Source organism: Calonectris borealis, chromosome 1 (genome assembly GCF_964195595.1).
Source record: "Calonectris borealis chromosome 1, bCalBor7.hap1.2, whole genome shotgun sequence".
Lineage (NCBI taxonomy): Eukaryota > Metazoa > Chordata > Aves > Procellariiformes > Procellariidae > Calonectris > Calonectris borealis.
In genome coordinates, this window is record NC_134312.1 from 202419 (window position 1) to 219057 (window position 16639).

General features: G+C 49.9%; 1 protein-coding gene across 1 annotated transcript in view; it reads left to right on the forward strand.

The window, feature by feature from the left end:
- The window catches only part of SHANK3 (SH3 and multiple ankyrin repeat domains 3), a 373777-nt gene that overhangs the window by 77626 nt on the left and 279512 nt on the right, over nucleotides 1-16639 (forward strand). Inside the window, exons 6-9 of the mRNA XM_075140908.1 lie at nucleotides 2996-3147; nucleotides 3449-3616; nucleotides 4704-4820; nucleotides 6136-6213. Coding sequence (XP_074997009.1) covers nucleotides 2996-3147; nucleotides 3449-3616; nucleotides 4704-4820; nucleotides 6136-6213 — 515 coding nt within the window. The remainder of the gene's footprint in view (nucleotides 1-2995; nucleotides 3148-3448; nucleotides 3617-4703; nucleotides 4821-6135; nucleotides 6214-16639) is intronic.

The window sequence follows — 16639 nt, forward strand, 5'->3', positions numbered from 1 at the left end:
TCTTTGAAAAAATTGTCTCATTTAAACTGAGATCTTGAATAAGAACTGGTGTTTTAACTGCATGTGGAAATGGAAGTAGATGCCTGGAACAGAGACTGATGAGGATACTTCAGTTCATATGCACAACCTGAAGTTTGTAGCAGTCTGAGTTCTGATCACGCTGCAAGGGCCAAATACGTGCTCTCAAAATAATTAAAAATAACCATAAATAAGAACGAGATTTTATAGAGTGAAAAAACAGTAGCTGAAAGTCAGTGATAACAACAGAAATTAAAGCAATGGCATTTAGCACAGAATATAAGTGATGGTCCTTAAAAGACCATAACTTCACTAAGCTCTTCTCTCTAGCTTCCCTTTGCCTTCGGCTGGAGGTGGCCCTAGCTAAAGAGCTAGGGTATGGGAGCTGGACAGCTGCACAGCAGGTGGTTTTGGTGTTGATGGAGAGAAGGAGAAAGGCTCTCCTGCCCCAGGAGCTCACCCACAGTCACCTGCTCCTCATCTCCCTTGGTGTGCGGTGTGTGTGACTCAGGACTTCCCATCCCCATCCTGCCTCAGTGGAAGAGCGGACTGTGCTTCCACTGCAGCTGCCCAGCTCTTCTGAACCACAGAAACCACAACGATGTCTCTGTGGACTCCACCGAAGTCTTCCAAGAACCTCCTCCGGCACCACGTCAGCAGCGGATCTGTCTGTGAGTCGTGACAAGTGGTGGTGTTTTCCACCGTTCCTGGTGCTGCGTCTGGCACTGCGCTCTCCCGGTGGCTGCACCCAGTGTGAGGAGGGTTGTAGACCGTTGCCAATTATCCTTCACCAAACCCTTATCTTCACAGCTGTTGCTGAGCTAAGGAAATGTTTCCACTGCTTTTTCTCGGGTGATGTTGCTAGTCATGTGGACACCATTTCGTTCCCATGTAATACGTACGTTGTTACAATGGTAATTACCTTCATGCTTAAAATGCATCCCTTATTTTCTAGCTATAAAGCATTGCACCTGTCCTCTGCTAAAATTTGACATTGGGCAATGAATGCATGAAGCCATTTTATTCATTGTACCATTGACTTTGCCATAGATAACAACATTGTGGGTATGTGTGAAATTTCTTAGAGATTACTTCCTATTTTCTTCCAGATTGTTGTTAAAAGTGATTGACAGTTTTGAGCTGAGGACAGGTCCTTAGAAGACCCAACTGCTATATTCTCATCTACTGGTGATTCCTCTTATTGGTGAACCCATCTTTAATCCTCTTGACAACAGTCTTCAGTAATCTTCATTTTTTATATTGGTGTCTTGCAGCACAAAACCCAGAGAGTTTTAGCAAAGCCACAGAACCTTGTCTGACCTCTACCTATCTCGTTTAAAAATTTGGCTAATAGCAATGCTCTAAAATTAATATCTATATTCTTTTTTATTTGTATCTCAAACCTTTTTATTATTCTCATTTAAATGATTATTTCTACTAAATCGGGAGATTTTAATTTATGTGCAAATTAGGTACCTTTTTAAAAAATACACAACTGTATTTCTAGCTGATGGCATCGCATTTTAGCTAGTGTCCACATTGCTCCTTTTGTGGTATAGGGGATTTGGATGGAAAAACCTAGGGATTTGTTTGAGAAAAAAGGCATACTTTTTTTTTTTTGTAATATTGCACTATGAAGAAAACAAATTTCTTTAATTATAATCAAAATGTTCAGAAATACATTCTGTCTCTTAAGGAGACTTTACTCATTTTATATCAAAGGACATTTTCCTTCCTTTTTTGTGCTATCAGATCAGCCCGTGGATAGGTGAGCACGGTCCTTTTGCAGCTCAGATCTCCCTAACACATCAGGGTAGGAGAGAAACCCCCATCCTGTGCCAGCACCATGGCCCAAGGAGAGGTCCTCCACACTTGTCCATGCAAGGACTGTGGTGGGGACCTGCAGGTGCAGGCAGGCAAGCTGTACTTCTAGTTTGCAAACGTGTCAAAGTAGCATTCGGCCGACAGTTGGACGCTGAAATCCGGTCCTTGAGGGAAGGGTGTGGCAGCTCCTGCCAGAGGAGGCTTTGCCCTTCCGGCACAGAGGCATCTTTCTGCATTTCGGAGCTGCACGCACCGACAGAGAGCATGTGCATCGCGGCTCCTCTTCCCACCCACAAAACAAAAGCAAGAGGGTGGCTGGGGGCCAGTGGGGTGCACTTGGTGAGGGAGGACTGTTGAAGGAGGGAGGACTGAATTTCCATAGTTGTTCTGTTGCCTGCTCAAATTATATCCCTAAGTGGAGCAAGTCCTACGCACTGGGCAGTCCTGGGAGTCGGGACTGGTCCTGGTTAGCGCTGGACTGAACCAGCCGGCGAGTTTGTGCAGGCTCCAATGTGTGACAAGCCAGGCTCCTCAGAGGTGGTTGCGCAGATGCAGGGGCCTTCCTCCCGTTTGGGGTGAGCAGTTCAGGTCTGGAGCTTGCTGCTGGTGATGTGAGGCAGTGAGGACCGGCTGCGGAGGAGCTCAGGACAGCTCTGTGGGTGCTGGTGGTGCTGGGGTGCATAGCTGTGCTTCTCTCCCTGAAACAGCAGCCGCTTCTCCATGCCTTGCTGCAGGGAGAAACTGAACGAGGATACCGATTTTCACCCCCTTCTTCTCCCCTTTGCGTCCAGATGTGTGCTTTCTGCAGCGTAAGAGCCAGCAACGGCATTTCTGCCATTCGTTAAACTGCCAGCGCTTTCCTCCCTGCTCTCCTCTGCGGGGCTCTCATCCGCACCCAAAAGAAGCCGATGGACAGCCTCTAGCTGCTCAGGCTGTGCATGCAGAGTGTTTGGGGACACCGCCAGTGTCTGAGCAGGGCTGGGAGTGGACGTGGGATTTGGTGCAGCAACCTCGAGGGGAGTGGGGAGCACTCTGCGTTGCTGGAGCCCAGGCAGGAGACGTGCCTGAGCCAGAGGCTGGTGGTGCCGCGGTGCCTGTCGAGGGGGTGGGTGCCCCCGCGGTTCTCACCCGTGTCTCTCCCGGGGCTCTGCAGAGTGTCCCCTGACCGCGGCCGCTCAGCTGGAGCTCAGCGCCGAGATGATCAAGGCACTGCGCAACGGGGGAGCGCATCTGGATTTCCGGACACGGGAGGGAATGACAGCTCTTCACAAGGCCGTCCGGTGCCGCAACCACACGGCGCTGCTGGTGAGTCGGGGGAGCCGCCACAGGGGACTCTCCCTCCCCTCTGCCCTGCGCCCCAGCACCGGCTCCTCCTCCTGCCCCATCCAGGCTGCTGGCAGGGTTGTGCCCTCTCTGGGCCAAAGCACCTCTTGCGTTGCTGTTGAGGAACACAGCCCATTACAAAAGCGTGGCACTGATAACGTGAGCGTTGGGGGGGAGGACGGGGTGAGCACTGCCTGCTGCCGTGCCGGACCCTTTGTGGGGCAGGTTTTCCTACTGCACGGCTGCCTGAAGCCGCAGAGCGAGGCAGGCACTTCTCTTGCAGACACTGCTGGACCTGGGTGCCTCCCCAGACTACAAGGACAGCCGGGGGCTGACGCCCCTGTACCACAGTGCCATGGTGGGGGGGGATCCCTACTGCTGCGAGCTCCTGCTGCACGACTACGCCCGGCTCGGCTGTGTGGACGAGAACGGCTGGCAGGAGATCCACCAGGTGGGATGGATGGTGGGACGGGATCCGGCCGGGGTGACCGCTGTCCTGCTGCTGATGGAGGGGGTCGTCCCATCCCCTTGGGTGCCGCAGGCAGTGGAGGCACTGCTTGGCAGGGGTGGCCAGCACAGGGAGCCAGGCTCCTGTCTGGAGGACTTGCATGTGGTGTGCCAGCTCTGGCTCCCATCCCAGGCCAATGCTCAGGCTGTTTTCTTCTGGCCTCAGTCAGTAGTGTCTGGGATCCTCCCCAGATTATGACTGGCTTATAGGATAGTGCTTTGGGATCTCGGTCCAATGCCTGAGGCATCCTGGTTCCAAACCACAGTTGTATCTGACCCTGTTTTACACATTGATAAGTGGCGTAGGGAAGACATGGGCTAGGGCTCAGGGGACCTTTGTGAGCTGGCTTTGTGCTTCAAGACCAAGACTCTTTGGGAGAAGGGAGGATGCAATGGCTCTGCCTAGGATCCCCTTGTCTTGGACCATCAGGAGGGCAGGTTGTCTTCGGGCCCGTGGCTTCCTGAAGCACCCAGCTGTCAGTCCCCTGCAAGGTGGATGAGTACTGGCACAGCTAAGGATGAGAATGAAAAAACAAGACATTTGTGTTTGTGATCTTGATTCACTGGATATGACTGTCCTTCCTGCCTCCACCCTACATCGCCTTGGAAGATCTTTGAGGACTGCTGCTCCCAGGATGGACCAAACGTAGAGGAAAATACCACACCAGTTAACTAGAGATGTGGGGCCATTGTCCTCCTCTTTGCCTGCTTGTACTTCAGGGCTTCTTTTCACCGGATAATTATACTGAGATAGCAAACAGTCTGGAGGAGGCCCTGATACCAGTATGATGCTGATCCAAAATTTGCAATTGATCTAGAGGTAATTTGTCCAGTAAGTATTCAGATGTGTGTTGCTCTAAGGAGCAGCAATGTGTCTGCATGCATGTTAACGGGACTTTTCAGGTTACGGGTCCAGCCTGATTCAACTTTTCTAGAATGGATGAATCCAACAGAGGATGTTATGGGATTTATCATCTTCCTACTGCTCCCTGATTTTCTATTTCTTTTTTTCCGTTTTGCGTTTCGAGCAGGCATGTCGCTATGGCCATGTTCAGCACCTGGAGCATCTTCTCTTCTATGGAGCTGATATGACTGCACAGAATGCCTCAGGAAACACTGCTCTTCATATTTGTGCTCTTTATAACCAGGTACATCTGTGTGATTTGGGGCATGAGAACAACGAAGTGTAGATGGGGCACCAGCCTGCCTGAGATAGAGAGAGAAAAAAATCTGGCTGGGGCACCTTCTCATTGCTATTACTGTTCCCAGACCCAGAAAGGTTCTTCTGAATTGTATCCACACTCTGTCCTGGGATGAACCTGGTTCTCTTTGTAGCACCAGCCTGATTTTGGATTTCTCAAGAGGCAAGTGGCCAGAAAAGAGTCCATGGTTTAATGTGTTACCATTCCCAAGATGTTTTTGCTGATTTACTGCCTAACACGTTCTGTAATTTTTCCTCTGGTTCCTATTCCTACCTCACAGCAAGCCCCCATTACAGGTTGGGAGGGAGCAGCTTGCCTGGGTGGAGAGTGCTAATTTGGCCCAGGTGCTCACACTTAATTTGAGGCCGGCACGTGCCCCAGGCAGGGGTTGTTGGGCACATCCTGTGGCTTTCACCCCGCCCTGGGGAAGGCATGTGGACTGGGGTCCTGTCCTTCTCACAAATGGCCCTAAATTCTTACTGCTAATCTCTGAATTTTGAAGGCGGCTGTCCAGGCAACAGAGGGCACATTTCTGTTTTATGTTCTATGTGGTCACTAACCTCAGTTCAGGAGAAATTGAGGGTGGTGGAAGAGCCCCCTCTGATCTCATACACCCACTGTTCTCTTTCTGAGATGTGGAGGTCAGTATCTAAGGATTTCTCCTGTAGGTTTTTTTCCTTCCTAGAGATTTTTATACATTGTATTATGTGGTTTTTTTATTATAAAGGGAATTTTCAGTTCTTGAAGTGTCCATGCTTTAAAAATTGAGCACTGTTATGTTTTACCATAGACGGGTACATGGAGGCTGATCTGTGGCTTCTTAGGTAGAGATGCATTCTGCACATCAAGGACTTTTGTACCCAGGTGCCTGCCCGCTGGGGTGGGCGGGTAGAGTGACATTAAAGAGTACAGGGGCTCATAAACATGTTGAATTAACATCATTTAGAAGCATAGAACATTCAAAACAAAAACAATAAAAGCAATACCTGGGAACGTGTGGTGGCCACTGTGCCTGTAGCTGTGCTCTTGGCCTGGCGTTTGGGCATGGCCACGGTGCCAGTGCCCCAGAGCCCCACACAGGTGGGTGGACTTGGTCAGCTTGAGGTTGGGGGTGACCAGTTCGTAGGGGCTGAGCATCCTTCTTTGCTCTTGCTAAAGGAGGCTTTCTGAGTGCAATGAAACCACGTGGTTTGCTTCTTTGTTGTCACAGTCTGCAATGCTAATTGGTCTCTTCCTCTTTCCCCGTTGCTTGCTTTCACAGGAGAGCTGTGCTCGGGTTCTCCTCTTCCGCGGTGCGAGCAAAGAGATTCGTAACTACAACAGCCAGACAGCGTTCCAGGTGAGGCAGCGAGCTCCGGCCCTGTTCCTCCCACAGAGCCCCTCATGGCCCCCGATGAGGGCAGCCTCTGCAACGTGTCTTGGGCACACATGGGGTAAAGCTTACTGGAACAAAACCATTGATTCGGGATGTCTATTCTGACACCGGCTTAATTGCTGGAGCAGGAGGGAGGAAAGAGAGGGAAGAGAACACGGAAAGTACTGTGAAGGTGGTATCTTATGGGGGAGACTGAAAGAGCTTGGCTCATCTGGTCATGTGTAATGGAGGTGGACAGGAGAAGTTATTGCTGTCTGTAGAAATGTTGCAGTAAATGTTAGAGCAGAATCCTTAGAAATAAAGAACAGTGTTGCCACGGAAATGAATGCACCTAAACTTGCTGTTAATAAACTTAAACTGGAAGTTAGAAGACTTCCACAAGCCACAAGAGGAGTGAAACTCTGGAATAGCTTTCTAGTAAATATGCTGGGTAACACAGGTGGCAAAGGGAAACTCGGTCATTTTGCAGTGTGGCTCTATCCATAAGTTTGCAAATTGTGGGAAGTGACTGCCTGCAGGCTATAGTTTGTGATGCAGGAGGTCTCTTCCCATCCAAGGTCTGCTTGGCCCTTCTTTTTTAAAGTTTTTGAACTTGGAATAGCCATTCTGTCTGTGCTCTTACTGAAGCACAGTCATTTGTCTGAGGACCTTTCAGAAATGTTGTGACTCAATGTCCGGCTAATACTAATCTTCAGGTGTCCCTTCAGAGCAGAGAGTGTCTGTCAACGTCTTACTCATATACCAGCTTGGGTGGCTGCAGGTGAGCTCACCAATTATTATCCCTTTAGAAATGCTTTTTCTCGCTTCTCCTTCAATGCTGTTTATAGCGGCTTTAGGCCACAGAGTCTCAAGTGTGACCACGATCATGTCATACAGTCCCTGCGAACGTCATGCGTGGCCCCTGTGAGAAAGAAGCCTTATTACAGACACAGTCGCTCTTGTTGCATGTGCGCGACTGCGGCCGCCGTTGGAGCGGCGGAACATCCTGGGGGAGGCGGGCAGGGAATTGCTGGGCAGATGCTCTGCACGTGCTGGAAATCTGCCATGCTGGGTTGTGCTGCACCAGTGTTGCCTCCCATGCAGAAGAAGTGGGTATGTGTAGTGAGCCTCGTGTGTCCCGAGGGACTAACTTTACCAGAAAGGCACCAAATCCCTGTGCAGCATCTGTGCCGCAAGTACACCGGGGAGCCGACGCGCCCTCTGACCTGACCCGACCGCTCAGCCATGGTGAACCAGCTGTGGTTCTCCCTGAACCCCCTGCCGCAAGCTGCTGCAATGGTGCTCTGTTCTGCATGAGGATATTTCATTTAAATTTTAAGTATATTTTAATGCAAGTTAAGCATACTGTCCTAAAAAGAGTAGGCAGAACTCACGTGTGTACTTACCATGATTGTATATAGGAATCAGGTAGCTGTGCGGAGGTCATCAGTTATGAATCACTTGTGTGTACGGTGTGAGGAACTAAAACTGCTTAGGTAGTTTCAGGAAATGAATACATAGCTTACAGTCTTGTTTAAAAGGAATTTCTTCATTAAGACTGAGACCGTGTTCCGTACAAGCTGTGCTACATGTTGGCTTGGATGCTGAGAGGACAAAGGGCCTTGAAGGTCAAATTGAGCATCCTTATAGGCGGTCTGGTATTTTGTCACATGCAGGAACTTGAGATTTAAGCCATGCAATTAATTTGCCTATTAAGTGGTGGTTGTCTGGTCGTAGCTGGTGGAGCTCTGTAGCTGGGAGTGTCATTTGTGTGACGAAGTGCAGGCACCTGTCTGAGGAGAAGGGGAGGCTTGTCCTCCCCTCCACGATGGCCTGGGGAGCACGGGGTGACTGTTTCTGGTGCGGTGCTCATGCACACGAGCACGAGTGCCACCGCAGCTTTGCTCTGAGTGACTAGCGTGACCTTGCTAACCACAGCAAATGCTGAAGGATGCCTGGGCTCAGCCCTTGGGCAGCCCTGTTATCTGTGAATCCGCCTTAGCTCAGACCTTCCTCTGTCTGCTCTGTTATCTCCCGCCTCGGGAGGTGGGTTGTGAAAGGGCTTGACGTGGCAAGGTCTGCTTTGCTCAGAGACTGCTGCTCTTCGGGGAGCTTTGCTCTGGGGATTGAGGATAGTCCCATCTGACTGCTTTCCGATTTAATGTAAAAAAATATTTATTTCCAGGGAAGGGCTTCTTGCAGGAAACTGCTGCCTGCTTTTTGAGATGAGCTGAACTTTCGGAATCAAGAGATGGAGAAAGGGCAATCTTTTTGCTTTGGGCATTTGCAGGACATGGGGTGGTGTAGGGAGGCAAATGGCTCCTGCTCTGATTTTGCGCCTGTCCTGCAGAATCCTAGTGGGTCTTAATGAGGAAAAAACAGTGTTTCTCTTTTCATTTCTGAAGTAATGCAACTAATTGGAAGTTTCTCTTTCAGAGAATGAAAACTGTGCTTGGTAATCCTATCAGTTTGTTTATTGGCAAAACCAAACCAGAATTTTATATTGATGTGATGTGGTCCCTTCAGTTCCCAGCTTTCAAAGAGAAACTCTCTGACTCCCTGCTTGGATTGCTTGTTTGAGACTTCAGCATGTCATTAAGTCACTGTCCGCTGCAAAGTCTGGCGCTTTCTCATGTATCGTCTTCACGTGTCCGTGGTAATGGGTGTTGCCTTTCTACGATGGAGTTTCAGCACGGCAGAGGAGGGCCGAGCCCGTACGAGGGAGCGTGCGCTACCCCACAGTTCTGTGGCTGCTGGGAGCTCATGTAAATACCTCTGCTGTTGCGTGGCTATTTAGCCAGTTTACTGCACATACCTCCTGTTAATTTGATTGCTCCTGTTAATCAGATAGCTTGGTATCAGTGGCCTGAGATGACTTGAGATAGCAGTGAGTAATGTAGGGGTTTAGAGGTTGTAATCTGCTTGGTTATCTTCCCTAAGGCAAATCAACATGCTCATTGCCTGGGGTGGCATGCCACCTCTCCCTGTGAGCTACTCCTGCTGCAAAGGGGCCCGACCCCGATTTCTGGCGTGCAGTGCATGGCCTGTGTGGCGGGGCAGGAGTGCTGGGAGCAGTCTCGCCTCTTTGTGGTTGTTAGCAGGCTTCAGGGAGGAGTGCCACAGCAGGGTGGGTTTAGGGTGAGAGTTTTCCCAGAGTATCTTCCCAGCTTCTGGCAATCTGCATCCTTCTGTTTTCCTAAGCCAGGTTTGTACCTACATCTGTCTTCAATTGCAGTATTGGAAGTATTTAAAAGACATGTAGATGAGGCGCTTAGGGACATGGTGTAGTGGGTATGGTGGTGTTGGGTGGTATTCACTTCCAGGGTTGGTGACTCAACCACTTCCCGGGGCAGCCTGTTCCAAGGCCTGACCACTCTTTCAGTAAAGAATTTTTTCCTAATTTCCAATATAAACCTCCCTTGGTGCAACTTGAGGCCATTTCCTCTCGTCCTATTGCTTGTCACTTGGGAGAAGAGACCAACACCCACCTCACTACAACCTCCTTTCAGGTAGTTGTAGAGCACGATGAGGTCTCCCCTCAGCCTCCTCTTCTCCAGGCTAAACAACCCCAGTTCCCGCAGCCGCTCCCCATCAGACTTGTGCTCCAGGCCCTTCACCAGCTTCGTTGCCCTTCTCTGGACACGCTCCAGCACCTCCATGTCCTTCTTGTGGTGAGGGGCCCAGAACTGAACCCAGGATTCGAGGTGCAGCCTCACCAGTGCCGAGTACAGGGGCACGATCACCTCCCTGCTCCTGCTGGCCACACTAGTTCTGATAGAGGCCAGGATGCCGTTGGCCTTCTTGGCCACCTGGGCACACTGCCGGCTCATGTTCAGCCGCTGTCGACCAGCACCCCCAGGTCCTTTTCCTCTGGGCAGTTTTCCAGCCACTCTTCCCCAGTCAGTGGTGTCCTCCCTCCCGCTGGTGATTTGTGCTGGATTCCAGGGAGCTGAAGTCCTGTATTCATAAGTTTAAGTTCCGGAAGGCAATATTAGGCAATGTTTTGTCTCTTAGGAGGGTGAAGACTTGTCTCTAAGTCTTGTTCTTCAAGAGGTGCTTTTTAATATTGTGATAAGGTTACCCACCATCACTGTTTCAGTCTTTTTCTTGCATGGGACCATTGATAGCTCAAAGTCCTCCAGCTCAGCCTGTCTACTGTTTCTTGTGGTTTTTTGAAAGTATTAAGTGCTAGCTGCTGTTCAACTGCAGTATTTTGGGTTTCTCTTTTCCCTTTCCTTAATGCCAGGTTGACAGGGTGATTGCAAAAGAGAGGACCTTTCAAATTCTGTGAATGACCGTGTCCCTCTCTGAGCATGCAAATGACATGATTTGACTTGGAAATGAAATCATTTACCTTTGCAAGCTGAACTTCATCAGAATGATGATCCACACCTGGTGTTGTAGATAGGCCCTGTGAAACAACCTTCCTGTGTCACACTGGGGTTCGACATCCAGCTGATGAGAAATAGTTTGATGGGGTCTTCATTAACAAGTGTCCGAGAGGGAAGGTGATACCTTCTACTCTTGCAAAAGTCACTGTCCCCGTGGCTCTAATCCAGCTTGCTGTCTACCAAGACCTTCAGGGCCTTTTTTGCTGAACTGCTTCCCAGTCTGTGTCATTGCCAAAGCTGCTTTTTTCCCAGACACGGGACTTTGCATTTGTACTTTTCCAATTTCATGGGGATCCTGCTGGCCTGTTCCTCCATCATGTCCAGGTCCCTCTGGATGGCAGCCCTGCCCGTGTGGATATTGACCATTTCCCCCGGTTTGGTGTTACCTGCAAACTTGACCTCTGTGATGCTCCACCTGTCACTGGCCATCGGGTAGAGAATGACCCATTAACAACCATTCGCTGAGCCTAACCATCCAACCATTTTTTTCCCATCTAGCTGTCCACCCATCCATACTATAATGTTGTAATTTCTATACAGATAAAGATGAGACATGGAAGGCTCCATCTGTCTTACTTCCCTGTGTCCTCTGAGGTGACTGCTGGTTTTCCTACCTCCGTATCAAAGAGGTTGGGCCATCTGTGCCACTCCTTTCTCTCAGCAGTCTGCCTTGTGTGCGGCTGGAGATTTGCTGCCGCCGCAGGAACGCTGCTCTCCTCCCCATAGAGATTTCCCTGTAAACAGTAGGACAATCCTAAAATGCTACTGTTCAGTAGCTGTACCAAACAGTTTTCCTGCTACCTGTGCCTGTGCATCTGTTTCCCCATCAGTCCCAGCTGCTCTGTGTGATTGGTGTGAACTGGGGGGTAATACCCTTAGCTGGGTTAAGTCCTTTGGCTTCTTATCACCTGGCTGGTCTCTGCCACTGCATCAGGTCTTGCTTTCCTTTTCCTCCCTGGTTTTCAGATGTCTTAAGGACTCACTTACGTGTTTTCTTGCTCAGGAACCCCGTACTCTGATGGGATTAAACCAGGTGTCACATGCTGGCAACCCTGCACTTTGAACCTCTAGGTCATTTTTTCACCTTTTGTTTCATAAAAGTAGCTTTTCCAGTTGCCCTTACCCCTGCATAAAAAGTAGGAAAAGTCCAGGTCCCTATGGTCAGGTCATCACCTGCCTTGCACTGTATTTTTCAGTGGCCTATTAGAGATGCCAGCAGTTTCCTTCTAAGAAGCATCCAAGTTTTATCTTGTTCACAATGCTAACTTCCCAGTTTTCTTTCCCAAACCTCATATCTCTGACATAGAGCCTGAACTTTGTGTTCTTAATGTCAAGAGAATGGATCTTTCTTGTCTGGAAAGTTTTGGAGGTTCCTTACGCTGCCCCTGTATGTTCCTGGAATGTCTGTGGGTAAACCATGATGGCCATAGGACAGACCTTGCTGTAAGCGGCTATAGCGAAGGCTCCAGCCCTAATCAGAGGAGTGCTTTGAGTGCCCAAGTGACTTCAGAATCACTTGTTGAATATCTCCACCCTTGATATTTCTGGTGTGGACACCTGGAGCTTGGCCCCTGCCTTCCCTAGGTGCTGTTTACTGCAGCATCTCAGAGCTGAAGTGGTGTTGGTGGAGCAGTTTGCAGCTGGTGCACGCAGGAAGGACTTCAGGACCCCTCTGCAGCAAGGGTGCAGCTGCTTCAGTGTCATTCACAGCGCACACGTACATGCAGGCTGGGTGGGAGAAGTTGCAGTTTCTCAAGCAGCCTCATCCACATGCTGGCTTATTGTGCACCTGCCTTTCCTAGAGCCTGCTGAGGCACGGACTTCTTCCTCTGAGGTGGAAGAGGATCTGAAATGACAACAGGCATGCTGTACCTTTGTGTTCAGTCTTGGAAGGAGAGGGGCGATGGCGATGAGCTTGACCTCCTGTGGTAGTTCAAAAAGGTATTGGAGTGTTTCGTTCACGTCTGTGTTTACGTGGGTGTACAGTCACTGGTAAGTCATCTTTCTTTCTGCATGTGTTCTTCCAATCCTCCTTTCCCAGAAGTAATGGAAGGTACTTTACTGCACCTTTGACTTGCCTCTTCTGGATGGAGGCTTCTCATCTGTGTTTTCCACAAATCACATTGCTTGGCCAAAGTCAAAGGTGGTTTTTCCCTTGTCTCCTCAGCAACGTTTCTGATGTCCAGACTGTGGCCTTCGGGGCTGATCCATCCGAGGCCCCAGTGCTGTTGGTGCCTGAGTGCTGCTTATAGTATCAAAATCATGCCATATAAGAAAAATTACCTGTAAAATGCAGCTTGGTTGTATGGTGTAACCATACCCGTAAAATGCAGCTTGGTTGTATGGTGTAACCATACCTGTAAAACGCAGCTTGGTTCTTTGGTGTAACCATTTGCCCCTATTTGATTTCCACTCTGCTTTGGACCATTTACTTACCCAAGGAATACCTTGGAAAATTATTATAAATGTGTGAGCTTGTTATAAATGTAGCTTTTACAGCCAATAAAGATGGCTATGAGGACCTCTCAAAATGTGAATTCAGCACTGGAAGTTTTAATTATCAAGAGATAATAATTCAGTGTTATTGATTTGAAAAAAAACCCTCATAATTTTCTTTCATATTGATCTAAAGGTTTGCTTATGTATGTGAGCAGGTGACTCTGGTATCAAGCTGAAACTAAACATAGGTTGTGATTTCTTTCCTGTCGAACTTGTATGCCAATGGAGTTATGGGATTGCTTGTGTTAGCTCATCCCAAACATGTCTGAGGTAGGTTTTAGAAGAACAGACAAGTTTCTTAATGATCAGTAAATGTCAATTTTGTACAAATTTCTTTGTCCTCATGATACTCATGGTTGAACTTTTCCATTTATACATATACAGGATTATCATACGCAGAATATAAAAATAGTATGCAAGTAGTTGCTTCTAATTTCACTGAAATTTAACAATCAGAGCTGCTGCTTTTCTGTTAAAAAGTTGTCTGTCCTTTTGATTGCTGCATTTTTGTGAATTTTTTTTTCCTCCCCTCTCCCCAGGCTAAATTCTTCTAAACAGGTTTTTGTGGTGGATGGGCTTTTTTGGTGGTTTTGGGGTTTTTTTTTTTTGGTAGGTAATCATGCTATACGTAAACAAAGTTTCTTGTTATGATGAGTACAGGCTCTGTTGATGTAGCGCTGCTCTGGTTGTGGTGCACTCAGTCACTTGTGCTAGCATCTGTAACTGGCAAGACGGACCATGGCCATGAAACTCAAGCACGTGTCAGAGGTTTTAGTCAGCCTTTAACTTGACTATGAGCACGTCAAACGTTTGACCTGATGTAAGGAAATCGTTGCCTGGATCAGGGGTACATGTAGGGAGATCGCCTCCCTGCAGAGCTGAGGTGCGGCTTGGGGTTGGTGATGGTTGGATGCAGGGCAGGGGATGTGCTGGCGGACAGAGATGCCCACAGTGCCCCTGGGCAGTGGCACAGGGACAGGCAGCACCACCTCACGTGGGCAGCCGAGGTCCCGCTCTGGGCATGGGTGCAATTCGCCCCTTGAACCCAATGCAGAGCAGGACGTGTGTCTCAGCATCACAGCCTGATTTCTCTCCTAGCTCATGGGGATAAGATAGCTATGATAGTTTCACATGTAAAATTAACAGCATCATCAAACCGCAGAATCGGAGAGATGGGGAGGGGCCGCCGAGGTGTCCAGCACCAGCCCTGTGGGGAGCAGCGCCCGTCAGCACCGGCTGCTCAGGGCTGTGGCCGGGCAAGTGCTGAGCGTCCCCCGGCCAGAGACCCCACGGCCTCTCGGGGCTCCGGTCGGTGTCCGACTGCCCTCCGGTGAAGGGCTTTTGCCGCCACGGAGGGAGGACGTGCCTGGCCACAGCTTGTGCCTCTTGTCGCGAGCAGCCCTGCCCTCCCGCCTGTCGCCTCTGAGAGGAGCCTGGCTCCGTCCTCTCCCCACCCCGCCAGGCAGCCGCAGGCCGCAGTAGGGTCTCCCCTTCGCCGCCTCCTCTCCGGGCTGAGCAAACCCCAGGCTCAGCCTCTGCTCCGACTGCCCGCGCTCCAGCCCCGATTGTCCCGAGGCCCCCATGGGACCACCACTCTACTGCAATGTCCGTCCTGCGCTGGTGAGCCCAGCCTGGCCCCAGTATCCCGACGGGTCTCGCCTGCCGCACGGGGCTGTTGCAGCCCACGGGCAGGACTTGGCGCTTGTCCCAGCCGAGCCCCAGCAGTCCCCGTCGGCCCATTTCTCCTGGGGAGGTCCCGCTGATGAGCAGCCCTGCCCTCCTGCCTGTCGGCTGCTCCCAAGGCTGGTGACAGGGATCTGCCTCCCGTTGTCCCGGCGTCAGTAAAGACACTGAACAGTACCGGCCCGCGTGTCCATCCCTGAGGAATGGGCTCGTTACCAGCCACCAGCTGGACTCCGTATGGCCCATCACCACCCTTTGAGCCTGGTGGTCCAGCCAGCTTTCCACCCACCTCGTTGTCCACCTGCCCAAACCGTCCCTCTCCTGTTTGGCAGTAAGGGTGCTACGGGACACCACACTGAACACCTCCCTAAGCCCGGGGTTGACAACCCTTGCTGCGCTCCCCTCGTTCAGAGCCAGCCGCCCCGGTGGAAAAGGCAGTAGAAGGCTAGGACTGAGAAGGAACCTGAGAGATCGTTTTTTGGGCTCTTTGGGCCCTCCCCAGGATCAGATCCGTCTGAAAGTTTTATGACTGGTGTTTGCCAAAGCTGCCCGTGAGCTCCCCTGTTCTGGGCGCTGGCTGCAGCCTCCCGAGGTGGTCTGCTCCTGCGCTTAGCTGTCTGCAGTCTCAGAAAGCGTTTTCTGACATCTAACCTGAATCTTTCTTATTGAATTTTAAGCCCATTACTTTTCCATGGTTATTGAGAACAGATTATTTTTGTCCTCGCTGCAGCTGCCTTCTCTCTGTTTTTACATCAGATCACCCCTTCCCCACTCGATCTTCTGTTCTCTGGGCTGAATATCCCAGAGCACACAGGCTTTCCTGCAGAGACCTTGAAAGCATAATCCGATCATTAGTATTGATTTACTCTGGATTTTCCCCATATCTTTTATTTCACTCTGTTCCTAAAAGCAGCCTTCGCCAGCTGAAATCCAACCTGTTCTGTACAGAGCAGAGGGGTTACATCACATGTGTTAGAGGTGAGGCTGCTAATTGTAAATCCTGGTATGCTTTCTGCCACAGCGTGATTTTGTTGACTCATTTTCAGCTTGTGATCCTGCAGTCCTCAGATCTTCTTCAGCAGGACTGCTGCCTGCTGTCTCCTAGCTTGTGTTTGTGCCTGGTGTCGCAGACTCGCTGAGCCATCCGGACCGGGGAGACCCGAGGATGTCCCTCCTCCAGCCCTCCTGCTCAGACGGGCCAGCCCCACGCTGCTGAGGGTGCTCGGGGCCTTTACTGGCCAGGCTTGGAAAGCCCCCACGCCTGGAGCACTCCCGCCTTGGGGCTTGTTCCTGTACTCGGCCATTCTCCTGGTGAAGAGCCTTTTCGTTATGCCCAGATAAAATTTCCCCCCTTGCACCTTGTGCCCGTTGACTCTTGTTCTTTGTACACCTCGGAGAAGAGGCTGGCTCCATCTTCTGTAATCCCTGTACATAAACTGTCATTACATTTGTCTCTATTGACTAAATCTTCCCCCCACCCCTCCCCGCCTATTTCTTGAGTTTCCGACAATCATTTCAGTTCTAATCCTCTAATGACTTTGCATCTTCTTCCAGCTTGGTCTCATCTAGGAATTTAATAAGCATATTCTCTACTCCATCATCCAGGCTGCTAACAAAAAAATTGAATACTACTGAACCTGAGGTAGGGTCCTGTGAAATCCATTTAGCATACATTTTGAGTCTGACAGTTAGTCATGAATTAGTTTTCGGATCAGTTTTTCATCACTTGGCAGGAGTTTCAGCTAGATTTAATTTCTGTTGTTTCTGAGAACGTCACATAAGGCTGTCAAAATTTTTGCAGAAGACAGCTATATCATATTTTTAGTTTCTTTGCTCTT